Source organism: Penaeus japonicus, unplaced genomic scaffold, assembly GCF_977035675.1.
Source record: "Penaeus japonicus unplaced genomic scaffold, GWHDUDI00000001_assembly GWHDUDI00000013, whole genome shotgun sequence".
Taxonomy (NCBI): Eukaryota; Metazoa; Arthropoda; class Malacostraca; order Decapoda; family Penaeidae; genus Penaeus; species Penaeus japonicus.
This window is the reverse complement of record NW_028234415.1, coordinates 37,636,146-37,661,145: the sequence shown is the minus strand read 5'-3', so window position 1 is coordinate 37,661,145 and position 25,000 is coordinate 37,636,146. Positions and strand designations below refer to the sequence as shown.

The window sequence follows — 25,000 nt, the reverse complement described above, 5'->3', positions numbered from 1 at the left end:
TTTATTGTCTGATGAGGAATTCCGCCATACTTGAAACGTTACGCTTTTATTCTTTCTTCTTGTGGCTGTTTGACTTCATTTTTACTTATGTTCCTACGTTTTCATAGAAGCAGAGTTAACGCACACTTACTGTTCCTACAACAAAGAGATCCAGACACAATGATAGCCCCACTCTCTTAACCATCAAGAACAAGTATTACATATTATTGTAATATATCTTTGGTGTTTAAAATGGATATGAAATATCTCAACTTTCAAAAGTTTTTGCACTGTAGCTTTTATTACTTCCTGCCCTTTCTCTTCATTTACATAGTTATCAAGCTTCAATTGTGATGAAATGAAATTTACAAATTGTCTATTTTCTTCCAAAAGGCACTTTCATCCTTAATATGAAATTTCCATCCTTCGAATGGAACTGGTACATACCCTTTCAATATAAACACCATCAGGACTGAAGTAATATGACAAGTTAAACAGCAAGTTTGAATTATCTTGAAAACTTACGAATCCAATTCCAGGCATTTCATCATATATAGATATCCCGATGATGATTCCCTCCAATATCTCACTAAATGTTAAATCAATTCTCCCGTGCACCAGTATCATACAAAGCAGTTTACCAGCCCTCTTATCTGATATACGGAATAATATAGTATATGGCATCGATCAAAGATGATAGTAGTCTTCCCGACTTCATGACTACATTTCTACTAAGAGTTGAAACAGGAGAAAGGCGCATCGCACTACACGCGACCCGGTACAGACAGGGCTTAACATACACAATTGTTACGCCGTGACTAACGAGATGACATCCCCGCCAGACAACCGACTCCGCCCACATCGTGACTCATCACCCGACTAAACCTTTGCTATAACCCATTCCTCTTCGTAGCCGTCCATACAACTCTCTAACGCGTCCCTCTAGAGCGTGTTGTGTCTCCATCCTCCTTTCCAGACAACTACACCCACATGCACATCTACATCCACCTTCATATACTTATGCTTATTCGTATTCGTATTAGTATTCGTGTTCGTATCCACATCCACACCCACACGCGCACGCACACTCCAATCGTGACCCTTTCCCGTACCAGCATTTCTAACCGCCTCCGCCCACACCAAATAAAACTTGGATGGGGGAGAAGGATGCTTAAATATGGATGAGAGAGAACGTGCGCTCGGGGGCGAAGGATGCGAGGAGCGAGGGGGGAAGTCAAGGCAGAAGACCCTGGGCTAGAGGCGAGGGTCACGACGACTACTTTTTGGATCAAAACAAAGACTGTGGGTACGGGAAGAAGGGTACATGACTGATTCGCCGTGTGCCAAACGGACGCAGGATATGGATTGGAGACATTTGAATGTTGGTTCACTGTGTTGTGGCGAAGAAAGTACTAGGAAACAGAAGGGCAGTCCAGATTTCACGCCAGTAGGAATTGTGGCGTTGGGAAAATGGGTGGGGCGTGAAGGGTACGTGCGTAGGATCCCGTATAGGATGATGGGCTGGGATGAACAGGTCAGAATTATGAAATATTCAACACGAATCTTTCCTAACACTTAACCCCCCTCACCCCTACACACCGTCAAATGCGAGTTTTAACGCCATGTAATTCAATTGAAGTGATCTTTACTTACAATCTGCATATCTAATACAGACGATGCAAACATTTCTCAAATTAGTAAAACACTAAGCTGTAAAATTCAACACAAGACATGCCATAGTATCGACGTCTAAACACTTACTCCATATCTAGTTTTCATTTCAGGGCCAAGGTCGCAGAAAGCTATTAACGATCTGAATGGTCTAACTACATGCCATGGCGAACAATCTCGAAAAAGTCACGAAATACCCCTTGTAATTCCAGTCTGTAATATCAAAAATTTATGAAGGTACCAAGGGAAATGAACCCTGTATTGACGTTGGGTAAAACGTGATGTTAGAATAAGAAATGCTAGGCCGAATGTTTGTTGGGAAGTATTACCATGGGAACACTTTTCTGTTATATTTGTGGGCGTCTGCCTTCATAAACACATGAGTTCCAGTAATGTCCAATGCGTCATAAGAGACGTAGCTTCATGAGTGCAGCCGACATGTCTTTTAAAAATCTATATACCGCTTGTTGGCAGCGACACAAAGAGAAGCTGATCGATTCACTTTTTCCGATTGGCTAATACACCACGACACAAAAAGTCTTTCATACTCAGGAAATATGAATGAAACCGCTGTTAGATAAGGTATTCTCTTATACTCCATCTGAGTTGATGCCCTAAGGGTCGTTTCATGACAGTATAATAACTGTCGACTCTCAAGTCGCGCCCTCGTCAGTTCCTATTCAATTCTATATCCGGTTTTGAAAATCTGTAGTTACTATCCATGTCCTCCCATTAAAAAGGTTCACCAGATAATGCAGTTTCTAACTGAACGCGGTGCATCCCTTAATGCAACCAATTCTTGCTTGGATTATCTACTGAAGCTATGGACTCCTTCACCGCCTTTAATCGCCATACAGTCACACATGAGTGACTCTTCAGTAGTCCCAGAACAGATACACTTTGACAGACCACTCACTACATAAAGGTTGGCCATTCCGACTATTGAGAAGGATAAGAAACCTGTTAGTATCGAACTCTCGATCGAGTCATTGAAACTATAATAATACGTGCAATGATAACAGGAAAACTCTGAGATAACGCAAGGCAATGTGACAACTTCGGGGAGTGTATAAATCAAGATACCGTTCCAGATATAACAACGACGTCAATCATTGCGTACGCGGGAAATTATCTACATTGCATATCAACACGTATGCGTATCGAGTGCGCAATTATACGACCATAGACAAAACAGACAAATATCAAGAAATGAGTCACTGACCAGAAAATAGTGTGGAAAAATCGTCTTACGTTAGCAACGGCAATGCAAGGAGGATCAATACGGCCGCCTAGTATCCATGACAAAACGATGTGGCAAGAGGAATGGTATGGTGTAAAAATGGAGGCATTAAGAAAGAATAAGAGAACAAGACGTCCAAGTCGCACCCAGTGAGCAGTCACCGGGATAATCTCAAGAACCAAGATATCACAAATAATTAAGCAATCATCTGGCGTGACTAGATGGACGACCGACGAGGTGAAAAAAGTCGCGTGTAGTGCTCCTCGTTTCACATGATTCTGATGTTATGCAAGTATAGATAAACTTCTGTAACTATGTCAACAACAGATATGCTAAAATTATCACCTATGAAATGAAAGATATATCTGACGTTATCAACATTCATTAAATGTTAACAATGTCAACAAGGGGTCGTTTTGATAAGAGCCCCTAGTATACCCAAGAATAATGACCGATATTCGAAGTTTTTTTTACCACTATACATACATAACATACATTCTTTTAGTGTATCTTCATATTCCTAAAAAAAAAGTTTTCCCTTTTCATAAGTCACAAGACTCTTACCTACCAAATTGACACACCTCTTCTTTTAATCATCATCGCTCCTTAATGTTTGCTCTTTCCTTCACAGCCTAATAGTTTCTTCTTTCTTGCATCACACTTTTAGTCTTAATCTTTTTTTTCTCGTATTCCCTTTTTTTCATTCGCTAGCCACACAGATCCCTCGTTCGTATTCAGACGGTTTCTCGACGTGTTCAGAGTTCGCGCTGTTACCTTTCTTTTCTAAAATTGTGACTCGGAAGAAACACCTACTTGAGAGGAAATTGTATATTCTGATACTGAGAAAGCAATAAACGTTTTAGCTTTTTCCTTCTTGCCAAGTATGTATCTTAATTATCATTTTCACTCATTCATATACATGGTCAATATCACAAAGCACAAACACATGTTAAAGACGTCAATACAGGTACATAGAAAATACACATAGACACATAACCTTTGAAGTACGCATAATACATATATTTCAAAATGCACAAATAACCACAACTATCATGTATGCAAAAATAGTCCGTCAATGTTCGTACAAGCAAAGCTTTGCATACGATTCAGAACTAAACCGTGTAGTTATTCAGATGCACATCGAAGACTATTCATCAGGATATGAATTCTGTGTTCAAAGAGGTTATTACCTCGACGACAAGAAAATCTAAATCAATAGCAGCGTGATAGTATTTGCTTTTCCATTAATTTTCCCCGACGAGAATTTTGACTTTTCTCAGTGGTTCCTTGTTTTGCAACATAGTTATCAACATGTAGTCAATTGTAATGTTAGAAAAATGATGGCGTCCAATCTACATCGAAAGATAGCTAAGAGAAATAAATAAGAGGAGCTACATATCTCTCCTTTAAGTTCATCCATTCTAGCTTCCTTGACGATAGGCTGCCCAGAGGAAGCAAGTGGAGAATGCCGATCTCTTCACGGAGTCACAGACGTTGGCGGAAATACTCCTTACGTAAGAGACTCGGGGTCAGACTTTCAATATACCAGCGCGACTTGCCCCACATTACCCTGGCTCGTTCCTCGCCCGACGGAAGCGAGTCGGCTAATCAAGCCTGCAGACCCAACAAGAAAAAAGGCAAAGCACATATTGGCGGGTAATGCACAATTTGACCGAAAAATAGAAGTTGCACTGAAGAAGAGTGCAGTGAGAATGGAAAATAAAGACCGGAGGAAGGGGAGAGGGAGAGAAATGAGGAAGGGAAAGGTTATGTATGTATGTATGTATGTATGTATGTATGTGTGTGTGTGTGTGTGTGTGTGTGTGTGTGTGTGTGTGTGTGTGTGTGTGTGTGAGGAAGAGGAAGGAGAGAGAGAGAGAGAGGGAGAGAGAGAGAGAGAGAGAGAGAGAGAGAGAGAGAGAGAGAGAGAGAGAGAGAGAGAGAGAGAGAGAGAGAGAGAGAGAGGGAGAGGGGGGGAGGGAGGGAGAGGAAGAGGGAGGGGGAGAGAGAGAGAGGAGAGGGATGGAGAGAGAGGAGAGGGACCGCGACAGGAAGTAGTGAGAGAGGAGAAGAGAGAGGAGAGAGAGAGATGGGGAGGGAAGGGGAGGGAGGCGACCCCTGACATGAGAGAGATGGGAGGGGAAGGGTGCCGCCTCTACTGCAACCTGCAACCTGCACCACACACCGCACTACCACACTCTCACTATCACAGCCTGCAAGACAATCTGCATTACAGTACGCAGCCTCATACTTTCACCAGAGAACCTGCCCCTTCTTTTACAGTACCCACACTACACAGCAAGCATCATATACGAAAATACTAGACTAAAGTCTGAATCTCTCTCTCTCTCTCTCTCTCTCTCTCTCTCTCTCTCTCTCTCTCTCTCTCTCTCTCTCTCTCTCTCTCTCTGCGTGTGTGTGTGTGTGTGTTTGAGCCATTATATTTACTACGTATTATAATCAACCTTCGGAACGTAAACCATACTTTTCAATTCTCCGTACGCACGTAATCTAAAATATATAAAAAAGGTCTTTAATAACCCACTTATTCAAGAACTTGAAACTTTCGTGTGTTATCTGACACTCGCTTTTAGACCTTCACATGTGCCACCTTTTAATATTCTACTTGAAATCAGGGATGGAGAATACAATAGATATGCGTCATCTTTATGCAAGAACTATCACAGGACCTAAACCTGGCAAGTCCAAACATCGACAATTTTCAATCTATTAACAACTGCACCACCTAGCTTCGCCGTCAAGCAACTGAGTCACAGTGACCATACACATACTACTAACACGGACCATAACTTTGCATTGCGCGCCATGCACATCACATCCTAAGCCACTACCAGCAGTGAAGACAAGTCTTCTTTCCCTCAGACGAGATTATTGGGGATAGCTGGCAGTCTTCTGCGAGGGACCTTCCGTTTTTTTATCGTTGGAACAGAATACCATTCATTTGGCGAGCAAGGTGTAACGCTACAGAGTACACTTCTTCCCTATTTAGCCATTACTTAACGAGTGAACCCTAGCACGGTATGTATTGAGGTACGTTGCCTACCTAATCATCGCCTCTCGCCTTAGCAACTTCGAAAGACGGGTAAAAATGTAAACGACTTGGATACACTGGATGGTGATGAGCGCTCAAATTACATCGAAACCGGTAGCCCGGACTCCAATGGCCTGCATGTGAGGTAGATTATGTGCAATGAGGAGCATGGCGTAATGTTATGGCAGCGTACTAATAGCTTCAACAGAGCCATCAGGTGACCGCTGCTACCACTCAACTCCACGAATATGTTCCGAAACCTAAGATATGACGACGACCTTTCCTTGATGAGCAGCTAGAAGAAAAAGGCATCAAGCTTGGAATAAGTGTAATAACCATGTACTTTTAACTGAAATTAAGATTCAGATACCACGTATGATGGGAACAAAATTGAACATTCCTATATAAGGTTTTTGATAACGGTTAATACAAGGAAAGCTGGTTTATAAATATCACGAACAAAATGTGTCCACGTGTTCTCTGAGATTGCTTCATCGTGATCTTTCTCTCGAACCTCAAACACCAAGTCATTTCACTCCCTGGAAAACTCATGGGCATTTTATAAGGTAAGAAAACTGGCGTGCGTGGTTCAATCCCACCCAAGTTGTTTCGTAGAAGGAAAGAGTCTATAATGTCAAAATATAGAATCCAGATGATATGGTCATTCAATTCTATACCTTTAGTAGTCAAATGAAAATTGTACGTTAAATATATTCAATGGAAACGAAAAACACAAACTGATGTGACGATTATCAGGAAAAGCTTAGTAAACTGTCACATACAGACAAACTTCCGTGAGACGAGCAGCATCAAAGTAAGTAACTACGGTTAGTCTCGAATTCTCATCTAGAGATGAATATTCTGGAGAAAAAATGGTTTGATACGTTCATGTTCCTAGTGTGGGGAATGCAAACTTCACCTATAATAAAAATGAAAATGTCTTCAACACGGTTTCATAATACTTCTTAAAGCCTCCAATTTGGAATTACCAAAACCTTAATGTATACTCCTGCAACGGCCATTTCATGCTCCTCTTCCCCAAGTTCACTCAACGAATGCCGGGATAAAAATAAATTCATGGCTTTTCTTAATCATAAGATTTTCAACGATAAAACCCAATAAAGGTAGCACAACATGAAATCTTGGTTAACAATGTTTATTTATTTCTCCATAAGATAAGAAAACCTGACAAATGATCTGAAAAAGTGAAATTTAATTCCATTTCCCATTATATGGCAGTGAGAAAGGCGTCTTTTAGCCTCATACGCAATATGTTTTTTTTTATATATTAGGAAAATGACGTAGGAAGGATCAAGCAAGCTTTATTGTGAAGGCGATATCTGATGAAACCGCTCCGTTGCTTTGGTTCATCTTGAGGTCTTATTACAAAATTCCATGAGTTGGTTTTACAGTCAATGGTTGATTCATAATGCGAATGAACTCAAAAAGGCAGGGGTGACTTAACAATCGAATGCACATAACGACCAATTCCCCAAAGAAAGTGACGACCGTTAATGTGCGTTACTACAATCCAGTTTATCCAATCCACATTAGAATTAAATTCAACTTTACAAATATCTAGATGCATATTTAAATATATATACATTGACATACATATTTAAACACGCATGCGCGCAGGCAAACACAAATAGCAGCAGCACACACACACACACACAGAGGAGAGTCGCAAACGCAACATAACTGAGAGACGCAACGCCCATACAGAAGGAGGGATGTTCGCCAATCTTGAAGCGAAGAAGGCTGGAAGGTAGGCGGAGGTCTCTCGAGCGGGGCCTGCAGGTGGTGGTGGCTGTGTCCATGACGCCAGATCGATGGATGACTCACTTCCTTGCCAACATCCCCTCCCCTTCCACCCTCTCCCCCCTCCCACCTGGACAGCTTCTGGTACTCTCCACATACTGGAAGGTGGCGCTCTGCCTCTACTGCGCACTGCATCTCCAATGCTTACGTCATGAAATCCGGGGGAAAACACGTTAACGGAACTGGGGAGCTGGTTCCGAACCTAATACTGGGATCACCATCAAATAGCCCGATCTGTAATCAACCTGCCTAGCAAGTATTACATGAACATCAACCCACCGCGAGCCTTCTAATCATGCTTTGGCATTCATCACCTTCCTCAGCCTCATACGCAATACACGTTACGCTGTTGATATCGTTCATTACTCGTCTTAGAACATTAATAATACTCCGATATTTCACTTCGGAACATCAGACAGCCAATATCAAGCAAACACATTAATGTCTAACAGAGGAATCGCTCTCTAAACGTATATAAATGCTCAAACAATTACATGCTATGTTCGGTCACTAAGCAACGGTGGTTTTGTTTGGCTTCTCTCTCATCGCATAGATCAAAAACCCCAATTCCACTAAACATTTTCAGAATAATTGGTATCAACAAACCCAACGGCTGTTATCCAAGTAATGCGTGAGTCCATCACAGACACAAATACGACTTGCGCGTAGGTTTCACTTGGGGAATCAATGCTTCACTGTTAATACTCAGTTCGCATAATCAACAAGTGAACATGATACATCAGTACAAATAATGAGCTACAATCCATCCGTAGACCTACCTGAGAGCACGGCCGCCGTAGACGGTACTAAACGCCGCATTTGCCACATTCCTTTGCCGTCACTTTCCCCATCGTGGTCACGTTCCCACTCTGCCCACACACTCACAGTATTATCAACTCTACTTTGCTTATTTTAAGCACTACACTGTAACACTATCATAGATATAATCACTAGGGTATGGACAGCACTGCACTTATAAGTATAGCCTTTGATTCATACCAACTTGGATATAACCTCATATCTTTTACAAATAAGGGGAAACATTACCACTGATCACTGCACGGTTGATCTACGTGCTCGTGGCCAAAAGAAGCCTCACTTAGCACCATCACTGAGCACCTGGCACCACTACACACTATCACACTACACAGTGAGATGATCATCTGCCACAATAAAGAGCAAGCAGCAGACTCCATACTTCCATCCAGGCGTCGGTAGTCGAGAAGTGTCGATATAAGGTTAATCCCGTACTTGCTGTACATCCCAGGACCGGCGCTTAATTCCATGGCAGGTATCCGGATATAATCCTCCATTGGGTTGCTTCCGTTGGCAAAAAGAATATGAAAAATATCACAGGCACACACTATATACATATGTCCACCACCTTTCGAATGCCACTTCCGACACTTTGTATGCTTATTACACAGGAATGACGTATAATCTTGCGAAAAAGCTTGACACTTCACTATTAAACCACTAACACAGCATTTTGCGGAGACATCACTGCAGTTTTTAAGTCACATGTGCTATGGTATTGTGTTCCAAACCTTCGATAGGAACACATTCGAAGTAGAACAGCTAATAAACTCCCTCTCTGGTGTGGCACCAGTCACCGTAATCACAACACGGGCCGGCATATGAAAGGATGGATTGTAAAGCTCCATGTACTGTAGCACCAGTTCACGAATAACAAAACACAAAAGCGTTCACAAATTAAAACATTAGTTTTAAACTGAAATATTGATAATTTCGTATAAAACTGCGTATCCATATCATGGATTTGCGAACGCTTCATATAGACTATCCTTAGGTAACTAAAATGCATATACAAAATTACTTACCCAGAGAATCTGGGACTGCGGGCGGCTAGGGCAGGGTTGTTAGAATTGGGCGCGGGTGGTGGCGTGGGCGTGTACTGGTGGGAGGGCGGTTCCCTATGTAGGTGAATGGGTGGGGTGTATTGGGGCGAGGAGAGGGCACTCAGGGAGGCCTCGTGGTAAGTAGTCTTGAGGCAGCGGTCCTCCAACCGATTATCAGCCTTATGGGCCTTAGCTGCCGAGCAGATATCCACGAAGGCCACGGTGGCGCATATACCTGCACTCCCTTCCTCGCCGCCCACTCCGCCCCCCGCCAGCACCTTAACACTTTGCACGGGGCCATAACTGAAAGAAACAAATGCAAAATAGAGTTATTATAAGGTGACTGTGAACAAATAAAACGGGGAGCAAAAACTGATAAGTCCGTTGTTTTCAGCGTGTGTCGAATTTCGAACACCATAAACATAGAAACGTCCTTCGTAGTTATAGTGTAAGATTCCTTTTGGATCATTCCCCAAGCGAAGCTGCCATGCTTTCTAGGGTTAACAAAGGAATCTAACACCTCTTTACATACACTTAAATCTATCTCTATTTATATCCATGGCCATTCTCCTTGTAAACAAAGAGCAAAGAAGACGAGAGGCGGTGAGCAGCACGCCCCCCAGCCTCACAGTCGGGGTCTTGCTACACGGGAATCCCCAGCCTGCCGTCCTGCCTGTCATCCAAGGCCTCAATCTACTAAGCACTCAAAATGCACAGTCGTGTACTTGCTCCCAGTGCAAGTAAAAGGGAATGAATCCAATTGGAAATAAAGATTGTATTACATGCATTAGTCTGTTCAGAAGAATCGCTAGCTATACCGACATCGACTTACGGGAAGCAAGCCGAGCTCTAAGGAGACAACTAAAATGAATATACTGATTTCTACATGACTGTTTACCATTACTTTCCAAACCTATAGGGCTCTAAACACAGTGCTAAACATTGACTCAAGTTAAATCGATTAAATGAATAAAAAGAGTGGAGTTTCAAAGGACGACCACAGACCATCACATTAAATCCCGGGCAAGATGCGACGGCATTCACATTGCAAGAATAAAGGGGTTTACACAAGTTCCGTGTATGATAAGGGTGGCCTTAATATACTGCTTCTGTGGGCTATTCGTACATGCTGGCTCTCTGCCAACCGGTGCAAATTAATGTAAAAATATATAACAGTGAACTACTGGGGAAGTCACATGGTATGCCGACATTACTCTCTTTCGTGAAGACGACAGGAGAGGGAGCCGACACACCGGCTTGGTATTTATAGCTCGTGAGGTGCCTCCTCATCCCTTCTTGAATACAAGTCCCTCTCCGTGGCACCTCCGCACTCGTCAAGGGAGCATTCATAACGGAGATGTATATACACTTATAAATGCGTACTGAAAGACGCTGGAAGCATATTTGCTTGGAGGAGTTCGTGAGCGTGTGTTGCGAGAGACAAAACCATTTCACTATTATTGATTCGCACTACAAAGTAGTTTGTATGCCAAAAGGATTATGTGGAAACATGGCAAATAAGGCGCCTCGTTTAGCCCCCGTGACTCGCATGGGGAAAATATTACCTCGTGACATTTTACAATAACCTTGGGATGAACTACCGACCACATTCAATTACCCTGAAGGAAGAGAACCGGGAAAATGGGAAGGAGGGGGAGGGAAAGAGAGAGCGAAAGAAAGGAGGGAGGGAACCCGAGGGGACGGAAGGCAGGCCAGGTAAGAGCGCGCGAAGGCGAGAGGGTCGGGGGCAAGTGGGACAAGGGAATGGTCAGGGTTAACTAATGACAGGGTCGGAACAACCATCCTCTAGACCCTGGCTGGCGGACAACACCGCCCCGACCATTTCCATCACGCTGGCCAACCTTATCTGCACGCCATTAACAATCTCATCAAAGGCGCCAATTTGCTCCACGTATCCACGACCTTAGCAACTATTAGCATCAACGTTTCTTCAAGCCTTCCTAGCAGCTCCAATTCCCCCAAAGTAACTATATTGGAAAGTTTACTATTTCTGTTTGAGGCCTTCTAATTCTTAAACAAGTCCCTCTCCTCTGATGACAATAACATATTCCCTAGTGTAAAGTGGCCCAACCTCAGTACACCGACCAGTTTCTCCACCTACACCCGACTGTCCTTTCTCCTGTGACAATAGCCGAGTTTAAAACGAAGTCCTGAGTATGTAGCAAAATGCATAAAATCATGGCAGGGAAACCACAGCACTCGACCAAATGCTTTCTTATGAGCTTTATAGAAAGCTTTTTGCTCTCTTCTCGACTACTTTTCAACCTATCACACTGAACTTATCTATTAATGGTCTAGATCGCAGCTTGTTCTTAAAAATCGCCCTAGCTTTTTAGTAATTGAACTTCATGGTACTCCCCGACTAAGAAGGAAGAGAAAAATCTTGGTTTATGTGGTAACGTACTGTCGGTTACTGCCATAGGTGGAGCGAGAGATGACTTCATGTTCAAGTGGTGACGTCATAGTAAGAGCCAGTCAGGTCCAGGTGCTGTTCGCACGAAATCTGACATCAATTTAAATCGTCCTTTCATAATTCATATTCAAAAAGATACATCGAAATCTTGTCCATAAAAATGAAACCCGTTGTAGTCAAAAGTCTAAACACAATGAGACAAAGCCGTGGCATAGTAACGAGGCTCGATAATCTTACATCTGGCGGGAAACAGGCAGATGGAATGGCGGCAGCGACCCACACCGCCCGTCCCAGCCTGCGGGGGCGGCAGCACAAGACCGCTGTTGCAACCTCTCAAACACGTTCCTTCCAACCACACCACGCCTCAGAACCTGCTGTGACCTGCCCATCTTACCTGCTGCACACCGTACTTGGCCGAGCTGGCTCTAACCTGCTTCCAACCCCCTTTCTGTTGTCAGAGAGCGGCGGATGTAAGACCTACAACTGGGCCTCTCCATCATCACACCAGCACTCTCATGGTGGTGTTAAGTGCGCATTTAAGCCCCTACTTTTACAACAAAGTGTATGAACAGGGGGTGTAAATGTAATGGCACTGTGCATTCGTGTGCACTTGAGTGTACATGTACGTGGACATGTGTGGTGCGAGAGTTCTGACGTGTAGCATACTCATGGGTTTTCCACACAAGGCAGACATTACAGGTGTTACGGAAGTTCCTTGGCTTAAGTCAATGACCGCTTTCACATGTCGATGTGCTGGAGTCCCATAAAATGTAAGATCCAATGAATGCTAGAGATAAATTAAACAAAATGAAGTTCAAGATTTTAAAAGGAAACGGGAGAAGGGAGGGAAGCAGGGAGTGAGAGAGGGAGAGGGAGAGGGGTGAGAGAGGGAGGGGGAGGGGGAGGGGGAGGGGGAGGGGGAGAGGGAGAGGGAGAGGGGTGAGAGAGGGAGAGGGGGGAGGAGAGAGAGAGAGAGAGAGAGAGAGAGAGAGAGAGAGAGAGAGAGAGAGAGAGAGAGAGAGAGAGAGAGAGAGAGAGAGAGAGAGAGAGAGAGAGAGAGAGTGTGCCTCTGTGGTGCAAGTACCCACATCCAGAAAGAAAGAAAGAGAGAGAGAGAGAGAGAGAGAGAGAGAGAGAGAGAGAGAGAGAGAGAGAGAGAGAGAGAGAGAGAGAGAGAGAGAGAGAGAGAGAGAGGGAGAGAGAGAGAGAAAGAGAGAGAAAGAGAGAAGAAAGAGAGGGAGAGAGAGAGAGAAGAAAGAGAGGGAGAGAGAGAGAGAGAAGAAAGAGAAGGAGAGAGAAGGAGAGAGATAGAGAAGAGAGAGAGAGAGAGAGAGAGAGAGAGAGAGAGAGAGAGAGAGAGAGAGAGAGAGAGAGAGAGAGAGAGAGAGAGAGAGAGAGAGAGAGAGAGAGAGAGAGAGAGAGAGAGAGAGAGAGAGAGTGAGAGAGAGTGTGAGATAGATAGATAGATAGATAGATAGAGAGAGAGAGAGAGAGAGAGAAGAGAGAGAGAGAGAGAGAGAGAGAGAGAGAGAGAGAGAGAGAGAGAGAGAGAGAGAGAGGAGAGAGAGAGAGAGAAGAGAAGAGAGAGGAGAGAGAGAGAGAGAGAGGGAGGGGAGAGGGGAGAGGAGAGGAGGGGAGAGGGAGAGAGAGAGAGAGAGAGAGAGAGAGAGAGAGAGAGAGAGAGAGAGAGAGAGAGAGAGAGAGAGAGAGAGAGAGAGAGAGAGAGAGAGAGAGAGAGAGAGTGTGTGCCTCTGTGGTGCAAGTACCCACATCCAGAAAGAAAGAAAGAAAGAAAGAAAGAGAGAGAGAGAGAGAGAGAGAGAGAGAGAGAGAGAGAGAGAGAGAGAGAGAGAGAGAGAGAGAGAGAGAGAGAGAGAGAGAGAGAGAGAGAGAGAGAGAGAGAGAGAGAGAGAGAGTGTGTGCTTCTGTGGTGCAAGTACCCATGTGCTCTGCCATTCGCATACACCGGATATTTCCCTGTAGGCATACATGGAGTGTGTGCATTTGCAGATGTATGTACACGTGTGCGTTTAGGCGAGTGTTCAGGTTCCCCTCATGTATATGTGAGAGTGCATGCCTCACGGAACTGCATTCATGCATGAGTGTGTGTGCTTTTCATGCATGTAGGGACGTTGGTGTGTCCAGCAACGTATCATGCGAGGAGTCTGCGTTATCGCTATCTAATCTCAAATTAAGAGGCGTTCGCGGTAAAGCTCTGATAGTGGCAGATGAGACTTTTGACTCGGGGTGGGTGAGTACAAAGGATTGTCACTACGCCCCGTGCACATCATAGCGGGCCATAACGACACCTTCAACCTACACATCATCCAACCGTGCTCTAACCAGCCACCCTGCAACTGAAGTCTGCCAAACTCCCTCCGTAACAAGGAGGAAGAGATGGTGAAACTGACAAAGACAAATTAAGAAAAAAAAAAAAAACGACGAATTGTCAGTGATTTTTTTCACAAAACAATTCTCATGTACTAGAAGAGTGAGAACATGGACCTTCTTACATAGACTTATCCATTATCAAGTGACTAGGTAATACAATGCTCGGGCGCACAGTCGAGAACAAGCGTGAGGTTGGTGAACGGGTGAGGGCCCGCCCGCCCTCCTCAGCCTACCCCTCTTCCCCTCCACCACACACCAGCAGCCGGCTGTGACGCACCACTGTGACGCGACCACCACCCTAGCTCGCTGCCAACATCATACTCGCATCCCCCCAACTAACTGTACTGCACCAATGTTGCGAAAATGCACGGAGTGTGTCTCCTTAAACCTACAACGATACTCAGTTCGTTCAATCTCCTTATACCTACAACGATATTCAGTTCGTTTAATCAAACACAAATGCTCTCAAAACATTATCTTTATTTGCAAACGCACACAATGCGTGAATGAGTGTGTGAGGGGTACGAGAGTGCGTATATAACTGCATACAAGAATAAATTGTGCATTACACAATGCACAAAAGAATGCGCTAAATTGCAGAACCCTCACCTCAAATGGCTAAACCTACGAGGAAACAGTGTTTCCACATGCACTGGCTGTCTCGGGGCTGCCGCCAAGTCTGAATTGTGTTGGCACACGGTAACCCCGAACTTGGACCCCTATACCACGTGACCCTGGTTTTACACCAAGCTTCTAGATCGTACCATAATGGTTCTATAGTCATTTACCGATGTCCACAGAATGTAAGTGCCACAATAATTACGGTATGACTTTCCAAAAATCAAAAAGATGAGAATCACAGAGGCTACATCATCCTCACGAATGCCCCGTGAGTAATGCATCATTCCAACGGGTAAGTTTTAAACGTCTGTAAGACTAGCTTTCGAACGGCAGCGTGTGAATGTACAACCGCGATTTTATCTAGCCTGCTTGTCCTCTTGCCCGGCGAGACCATCACCATGTGGCCTACATTATGACAATAAATCAATACCAGAGTGTGATTGTACGTGCTGTAAGGCCAACACAGCATCTGGCGCACCACAATCAATTTCCTGTTTTGCGTGACCTTACGTAAGTTCTTCAATACTGCCAGCTTTATCATTCACAACATTGTGCTTTGAATTCTGGGTCTGCAACATTCACTATCAAAAACCAAGCACCACACAGGTTCTTAACTTGCACCGATGTTGACGGCAAATCCCTTGCCAGGACTATCGTATGAACTCAAAATGTGCACCAGTTTTCCATATGGAAAACTGGTGCAGCTTGGGCATCATATGGAGTTATATAGTTGGGAGTCTCGCGCACGTTCAGCAACACGGAGACGCCTCTTGATCCTTCTGATCTCGGCAGACAGATTTACTTCATGTACTCTTACATGACAATAGCAACTGGACATTGTGTTCACGGATCAGCGAAAGAAGCCTTATATACAACCATACAGTGTTATTGTACCCCGCGAAAACCCTCCTACGGAGTCGAGCGGCTTTCCAAACGGCGAGCATACATCTGGCTGGAAATGGAACAAACGGGGGAAACTTGAAGTATATCTCATGAATACAGGACTTCGCCCTTACAGGTCACCGGGGACCGCATCCACACTGACCACGCAGCCACCACTACGCAGCACATAAAACCACCACACCCTTGTGGTACACGGCTCACCTCGCCACTCACACCTTGCCTCTTCTCATGTAACATTCAATCTCACTCGTTCCGAAGACTTGAAGGCCCTACCTAACTTTAAAGCACTAAGGAAAGATAACTCAGCCTACTGCAAACCGAAAGTGGGACATAGCTACAGGATGTGCAATTGCTACAATATTTTCGCTGCAACCATGAGCTTGTATCCTGGTTGTAAAACAGCGAAATGTACCACGACTACAAAGACAACATTCCCCATAGGGAAACTCCTTAGACCATCAACCAAGCAGGTCTTGTAAGACTCGAAGCGACCAGACCGCTGTAAACTGCCTCATCTGGTCTCTCGCCGCCACCAGCAACCACCACCCCATCCAGGATCCCACACTCACCATCTGCTCCTCAACCACGGCCGCCGACGCCAGAGCTTGTGCTTATGGAGACCCTACCCTCTGCCTCCCATTCATTTGTCCCAAATCAGCATCCCTATTCCTGCTCATGAGTTGCGACACCAACTAGAAAGATGAAAAATGAGACCAACAAGCAAATGGAGGCGGAGGTGGTGGCGGTGATCATTTCACCACGGGTTCGGGGGGTTTCCTTACATACTCTAACACAGAAGCGAATGTACACAGTCCCAACATAAGTCCCACTTCAAGAAGAACTAAAAAGATAAGTAAAGGCAGACCCGAGATCGTGAGGCATGGAGGAGGGGTGGGTTGGTGGTATTTTTTACGTGGCAATGTTTGGCGTACACACACCCGGCCATCCCGTCCTCTCTCCCCTTCCCTCCATCCCCCCTTCCCCTCCCACTCCACTCCCCCTCCCCTTGCTCCCGCCGCCCCAGGCCGCGCGGGAAGACGCCAGACCACCTTTCTCTTTGCTTCTTACACACTTCATCTATGGAAACCACACGGAGCATTAGATGAATTTTTTAACTACGTCATCGCCTTCGTCTATTGCACTATGTGCAGCACTGAAGAAAAAATAACCGCCAAATACTGGGAACAAATAGAGAAAATCATAATCATCCCACTAAAAGGCAACTACCCCTCACATCGATACCGGTAGCCTCGCACAGGGCCCCACTCTAGTCTCGCGCAGGGACACACTTTATGCTCGCAAACCAACCAACCTTTATTTGCGTTTTATACAAAATGTCTACTTAAAATGAATGTAACGGAGTTTATATACTTCATATCAATGGTTAGTTGAAACATGAATGCAATAAAATATAAAATAACCTTACAAATAAAGTAAAAGCTTCAATTCTTGTAGAAAACATCTAAGCACGTGAGTGAGTTCATAAACGGAAACGAATATGCGCATCTGTAATCTACCACAAACACTATCTACCAACGTGTGGGCGCGGAGACATCGAAATCAAACAAGAGCAGGAACTGACCGAAACGCAGTTCAACAACAAACAAGCAAAAGGAGCCGTGGCGTGCGAGTGACGCAGCTCGCCTCGGCCACTAGGAAAATGCGATTTATGTTTAACAAGCTCCACCACCAGCGCCGGCGACCTTGTTGTCCTCTCCATGCATCTCTCCCCAACATCACTACAACAACAACAACAACAACCAACCCCTAACGGTTCATTGATTCACTAACCCTATCACCCACAGCAACCAAGACAACACCAGCAATGTATTCACACGTTCGTTTTAACTCCACCTCAGATTGGCAGGCCTGTATTTTGAAAGTGTTTTATTTGAAGGGGTTAAATATCATTTTTCTCTACCTCTGGCGAGTTGCTCCTTCTCGTACTTGGTTGGACTTTTAACTGCATAACCATATCATTCTGACGAGTCTTTCTCAAATATTTGCTGACCAGGATAAGCGCACCTCAACGTGCAAATAAGTCTTGGGAATGTTGGAAACGGTGAATCATGGCGATATTTAGATGATGCTGGAAAAAAATGGGAGCGCCGACCACTGTTCTTGTCGTTTTTATTTTCAGGTATTCTGTAACGAATACCAAAACACATTATTCTACAAAAGCTTAAATACAGTTTAAAGCTGACCTTTGAATAGGCTGCTTTTGCATAGGCTAAGCAAATTTTACACTATACTTATAAACACTTGCTATTAGAAACATTCTCTCCATAATATACTGAAGAGAAAGCATGCTCTTGCTTTCTCTCTCTCTCTCTCTCTCTCTCTCTCTCTCTCTCTCTCTCTCTCTCTCTCTCTCTCTCTCTCTCTCTCTCTCTCTCTCTCTCTCTCTAACACAAACACTCACGCTAAGCAGACGAATTCATTGAAGAGCATTGGGCAATAGTAAAATAATCAAGTAAATAATTTCCTGAATTAATATAATGCATCGTAGAGAATCCCTTAAAATAAGTAGCAGGAGAGGGAGAGGGAGAGGGAGAGGGAGAGGGAGAGGGAGAGAGAGCGAGAGAGAGAGAGGGAGGGAGGGAGGGAGAGAGAGAGAGAGAGAGAGAGAGAGAGAGAGAGAGAGAGAGAGGAGAGAGAGAGGAGAGAGAGAGAGAGAGAGGAGAGAGAGAGGAGAGAGAGAGGAGAGAGAGAGGAGAGAGAGAGGAGAGAGGGAGGAGAGAGAGAGGGGAGAGAGGAGAGAGGAGGGGAGAGAGAGGAGAGAGAGAGAGAGGAGAGAGAGAGAGAGAGAGAGAGAGAGAGAGAGAGAGAGAGAGAGAGAGAGAGAGAGAGAGAGGGAGAGAGAGAGAGAGGAGGAGGAAGAGAGAGAGGGAGAGAGAGAGAGAGAGAGAGAGAGAGAGAGAGAGAGAGAGAGAGAGAGAGAGAGAGAGAGAGAGAGAGAGAGAGAGAGAGAGAGAGAGAGAGAGAGAGAGAGAGAGAGAGAGAGGGGGGGAGAGAGAGAGAGAGAGAGAGAGAGAGAGAGAGAGAGAGAGAGAGAGAGGAGAGAAGGAGAGAGAGAGAGAGGAGAGAGAGAGAGAGAGGAGAGAGAGAGAGAGAGAGAGAGAGAGAGAGAGAGGAGAGAGAGAGGAGAGAGAGAGAGAGAGGAGAGAGAGAGAGAGGAGAGAGAGAGAGGGGGGAGAGAGAGAGAGGGGAGAGAGCGAGAGCGAGAGAGAGAGAGAGCGAGAGAGGAGAGAGAGAGACAGAGACAGACAGAGTGAGAGAGAGACAGACAGAGACAGAGAGATAGAAAGAGAGACAGGAAGAGACAGAGAGAGAGAGCGAGACAGACAGACAAAGACAGAGATAGAGAGAGATAGAGACAGAGACAGAGGTAAAGAGAGAGAGGAAGAGAGAGAGAGAGAGAGAGAGAGAGAGAGAGAGAGAGAGAGAGAGAGAGTCACGACAAGGAAGAGACATGTGGAAGTAGGAAGGTGCGGGCAGAGAAAAATCGGGAAGGGTAAGGGGAACAGACAATGAGAGAGAGAGACAGGGGAAAATGTAGGGGTGGGTAGCGGATTGTAGAGGGAACCCGAAAAGGAAAAGATGATCATACTGGACAAGGGTGACAGAGGAAGTTGACGATAAAGTGGGAATGACAGTTGAAGGGCAGTGCTTTATAATAAAACAGTATGCTAAAGAGATGCCACAAATTTAATGCTGTAACATCATCTGTCATGCGAAGTGGATCCAGTTGTCATGTGATCCCATGTGGCGACTGACTCCGTAGAAAGTACAAGAAAAAGATCAGCCGTTTAAGGCAAAATTCAAAATACACCAGCATAATAACGAACGGAAAGAGAAGGAAACCTTTCTACACTATAATAGCCACAGAACAACTGCATATATCATAAGAGCCCACGTAGGCTATACAAGATCCAAACTGACAAGTGTAGGTTGCTAACGGCCGTTGCCCCCTTGGTCGGGACGGCGGTTGTGTTAAACGTGCATGACGGAGGCAACGATGCTATAGTTCGTGGGGAATATCCAAGTAAAATCTTACAATCCTCTAACTCGTGAAGATATCAAGAGCTTGCTGATGTTTATTTCTTAATACAATCTATGTTCGCCCAAAATCTGCTTTCATATTACAATGTCAGTTGTGCCGGAAAGCAAGTCAAGTATATATAAACGATCCAAAGTCTTTGGGTTACCCTCTCTCTGCAGGTAAAGATACAGAGACATGATGTAAAAATATGTCCTCGCTTTTGCACGAGTGTTTCAGATATCTTGGTGTTATTATTATTTTTTTTAATATAACAGTAATCCCTTTATCCTTCCTACGAATTTCTTGTCACCTTTTAAGAGTTAAGAACCAAGTCCAATTCCGTCGTACTAGAGTTCAGTCAGATTACGACAGAAGTGCATGTGGCATAAAATCACACATCAATCAAAACACATCAGGGGAAGTCCAGGTGGTAGAGGTGAAGAAGAGTGGTGGTAGCCGGCATCCAGAGAAGGGCCGCGACCCACACACATTGTACCGCAGTAGACCGGCTCAGTTCTACCCAACGGCAACATAAGCACAACGCCAAGGATACAAAGTTGATCCCCATTTCCTTAAGAGTTTAAGCGGTCTGAGAGAACTTACTTATACGTAAACGGAATAGCCAAAGAGATGGAAACTCTCATGGTCGACGTAATAAGTAAAAGTTCATTTTCGTACACGGTATAATCATACGATACCAATGCAAAGTTACATATGCCATCAACTCCAAAAATGCAACCAGTAAATAAGTCTCCTTCTCACGTGCCTAACAGTGCTTGGGCGAAATCAAACAAGTGTTGCGTGTGGAATGGAGAACCAAGCCGGGGAGCGGAGGTAAGGCAAGATCCCGCACCACAACTCCCACCGCCCGTGGCCAGTCAGGGCTGCTGCTGGAACATTCTCCCGGCTGGCCTCCACATTTGTTAAGCTTCCTGTGTGTTACGGTTACTCCACGTGAGCTTCCCACAAACGCTGCCATTTCATCACTCATCGTCTTCGACTTAAGCTTAAGGATTATTACTTAATTTTAAGTCAACGCTGGGGGATATATGAAAAACACTTCCCCGGTATAATGTATACAATAAATGACCTACAAACCATAAATATACTAAATACAGCATGCTGCACGTGATCTTAAAATTTGTGATATAACGAAACAGGATCAGATCAGGATCCTACCCAAATATTTACTGCTCATATTCTACGTGAATTGGCTGTTAACATTCAATGTTAAGAGAATGGTCAATTATATAGGGTGGGTGATATCAACAACAAAAAAGGGTGACTGGCTAATAAAAAATGTTCCTATCTGGTAGGTGCGTGACTCATACACCAGAGTCAAGTCCGTTTTGAAGAATGGAAGCGGAGCACAAACTGGGCGGTAAACTAGGATAGAGATATATATTCTGCTATCAAGACCATCTTACATGATTGGACAGAAAATATACAGAATAGATGAAAATATTCACTACTACTGTTCACATTCATTATATGCGATCGACAAATTCTCAAGTCCAATATATCCACTAAGAAAGTAGACGAATATGAGACGTATCCTATTCAATACCCCCAGAGAATCAGAATCTCTAGCAATTTGACTTAAGCAGCAAGTGTGGTGACGGATTGCTCGAAAATGCGAAGTAGAATAAGAAGGCCGTTTGCCTACACCACATGCTCACAACGTGGAATATGAGCATCCGGCCCGTCGACTCCTTGTTCCCTTCACGCTCTCTCCAATCGCAGACGAATAACAGACCGAACAACTACTCGTAATTAACATAAAATAAAATTAATGCAGTAGGAAAACATCTTCCCATAGTGAGGGAAAGGAAAAACAGAGATAATTGTGAAGCACCCAATGTATACTTGGCTAGCCGTCATATTGGAATGTTTACCGGCGAGGCTCCTGCGTTGAAAATGGGCCCACGCCGCAGACTCCATCCGCAACCCACTTGGCTACCGTATTCTTGTAATTTTGAACCTTTGCACTTACATAGACCCTGGATAGTAAGAAACCTTTGAATTTATTCTGGTCGTGACCTAAAATAATGGAAATGATCAATATAACAGGTCCATTGGCGAGCGCTTTACAGTGACCACCTTGGAGCCACGAACACAAAAACCAGAGTGTACCGTTACCAGCTCGCACCGTACCAAACCACTCACACCATACCGCTTCCACCGTACTGTTGCCATGCGCAGGGAACTTCAAACCGCATGGTCTATTTGAAGCTCGTTCACTTGAGAAAACAAGCAGATTCAGAAATTAAAGCGACTATTATATCGTATAAACAATCCGTATCACATACATGCATATGTTGTATTATATATATATATATAAATATATAAATATATATATATATATATATATGTATGTATGTACTTATGTATGTATATATACATATATATATTATACAATATAATACACACACACACACACACACACACACACACACACACACATATGTACTGGTGAGACTGTGGGTGGGGGTGGGGGTGTATTGGTGTGTGTGTATGTATTAGTGTGTGTGTGTGTGTGTGTGTGTGTGTGTGTGTGTGTGTGTGTGTGTGTGTGTGTGTGTGTGTGTGTGTGTGTGTGTGTGTGAGAGTGAGTGAGTGTGTGTGTGTGTGTGAGTGAGTGAGTGTGTGAGAGTGTGAGTGAGAGTGTGAGTGAGGGTGTGAGTGTGACTGAGTGTGTGAGTGTGAGTGAGTGTGTGAGTGTGAGTGAGTGTGTGAGTGTGTGAGTGTGAGAGTGTGTGAGAGTGTGTGAGTGTGTGTGTCTGTGTGTGTGTGTGCGTGCGGGTTGATGTGTGTATGTATTGGCGTGTGTCTGTGTGTGTGTGTTGGTGTGTGTGTATTGGTGTATGTGTGCGTGTGTATTGGGGTGTGTGTGTGTGTATTGGTGTGTATTGATGTGTGTGTGTGTGTGTGTGTGTGTGTGTGTGTGTGTGTGTGTGTGTGTGTGTGTGTGTGTATTGGTGGTTGTATACGTGTATATTAGTGGGTGTGTACGTGTGTATTAGTGGGTGTGTACGTGTGTATTGGTGGGTGTGTATGTGTTGCTGAGAGAGAGAGAGAGAGAGAGAGAGAGAGAGAGAGAGAGAGAGAGAGAGAGAGAGAGAGAGAGAGAGAGAGAGAGAGAGAGAGAGAGAGAGAGAGAGAGAGAGAGTCCGTGTGTGTATTGGTGTCCTTTTGATTCTGCACCACACTGAACAGATTAGGTATATTTTTTCACTCGAGATCAAGCAATGCTGACCAGAAAAAAACAGAAGCTGAAATGCATAGGCTGAATGTGAGTGAGAACCAAATTATGGATATAAAGCATCTAATTTTCTGCATTTATGGCCTTATATAAAATATCTTATTCTTGGGGCAAGCAACAGAATGGCAGAGAGCGTCAATGGGTGCATCATTTTCCAAGTACTGAAACGTATACCGTCTGGCAACCCCGCAGGCGATAGGCGACCTCCACCTATTCTGGCAAGGATCAAGTCAACTTCCTAGTTAGGCTCACTCGCTTGAAACGCTCACTCATTTCTTGATCACATCCCTCCCTTTTCTATTTGAGAAAAGACCATACTTCTTACATTGCAATCATCCGCCGAGGACAGGAAAAAAATAACTCATAGCAGAAACTATTATTTTACAAATTAGTCAATAAGTCGACTCTGAAGAACTGTCCCGATGAAATAAGCTCCAGTGATTCAACCTTCCTCCTCTGACACGCCTGTTAAGGTTTTAATAACCCTCTGTGAACGAGAATTCCAGCTCAAGCTACAATATGCTGTGGGCAACACCGGAGAAGTGGCAGCAGTGATGGGTTCCGTAAGCCGGCGATGACTGGCAACTCCTCCCAGTAAAGTTGCACCACTCCCGCTCAATGTAGGAGCCGCCATTACGTCTACGCTTGGCGAGGTTTTCCTGCGTCTTAACATGAAGATTGAACATTATGAAACGTATGCGTAATCAAGCAAAAGAATATTATGCAATATGTTGCTGTCAGTGGTGAACAAGACGTAAAATTAAAATAAGGCCTAAGGTATAAAATCTTCATCGAGATTTAGATTTTCGTCTCAAGACTTCCTTCCAGTTACATATTGAGGATGGGGGAGGAGGGGAGGAGGGTGGGAGGTTGAGTGGGAGGTAGAGTTTGAGAGAGAGAGAGAGAGAGGAGAGAGAGAGAGAGAGAGAGAGAGAGAGAGAGAGAGAGAGAGAGAGAGAGAGAGAGAGAGAGAGAGAGAGAGAGAGAGAGAGAGAGAGAGAGAGAGAGAGAGAGAGGCGGGGAGGAAGGGGAGAATGGAGAAAAAGAAGAGAGAAGAGAGAAGAGAAGAGAAGAGAAGAGAAGAGTAGAGAAAAGAGAGAGAGAGAGACGCGGGGAAAGAGGGGAGAATGGAGAAAGAGGAAAGAGGAGAGAGAGAGAGAGAGAGAGAGAGAGAGAGAGAGAGAGAGAGAGAGAGAGAGAGAGAGGGGGGGGGAGGGGAGGGAGGGAGAGGGAGAGAGAGAGGGGAGAGGGAGAGGGAGAGAGAGAGAGAGAGAGAGAGAGAGAGAGAGAGAGAGAGAGAGAGAGAGAGAGAGAGAGAGAGAGAGAGAGAGAGAGAGAGAGAGAGAGGGGGGGGGAGAGAGGGGGGAGAGGAGAAGAGAGAGAGAGAGAGGGGGGAGAGGAGAGAGAGAGAGAGGAGAGAGAGAGAGAGAGAGAGAGAGGAGAGAGAGAGAGAGAGAGAGAGAGAGAGAGAGAGAGAGAGAGAGAGAGAGAGGAGAGGGAGAGAGGGAGAGAGGAGAGGGAGAGAGGAGAGAGGGAGAGGATGAGAGAGAGAGAGAGAGAGAGAGAGAGAGAGAGAGAGAGAGAGAGAGAGAGAGAGAGAGAGAGAGGGGTAAAAAAGGAAAAAGGGAGAGTGAGAGATTTGATTTGATATAGTTTATTTGAAGAATAGTTTACATGTAAGTAAGAATAGTAAGAAAATAGTAAGAAGTCATGCATCTATCTAAA

At 44.5% G+C, this 25,000-nt stretch overlaps 1 protein-coding gene across 3 annotated transcripts in view; it reads right to left on the bottom strand.

The window, feature by feature from the left end:
- The window catches only part of LOC122261826 (spen family transcriptional repressor split ends), a 140,884-nt gene that overhangs the window by 112,001 nt on the left and 3,883 nt on the right, over positions 1-25,000 (bottom strand). For all 3 annotated transcript variants that reach the window (XM_086543496.1, XM_086543498.1, XM_086543497.1), the window contains exon 2: positions 9,605-9,925. In XM_086543496.1, the coding sequence (XP_086399622.1) occupies positions 9,605-9,925 (321 nt within the window). The remainder of the gene's footprint in view (positions 1-9,604; positions 9,926-25,000) is intronic.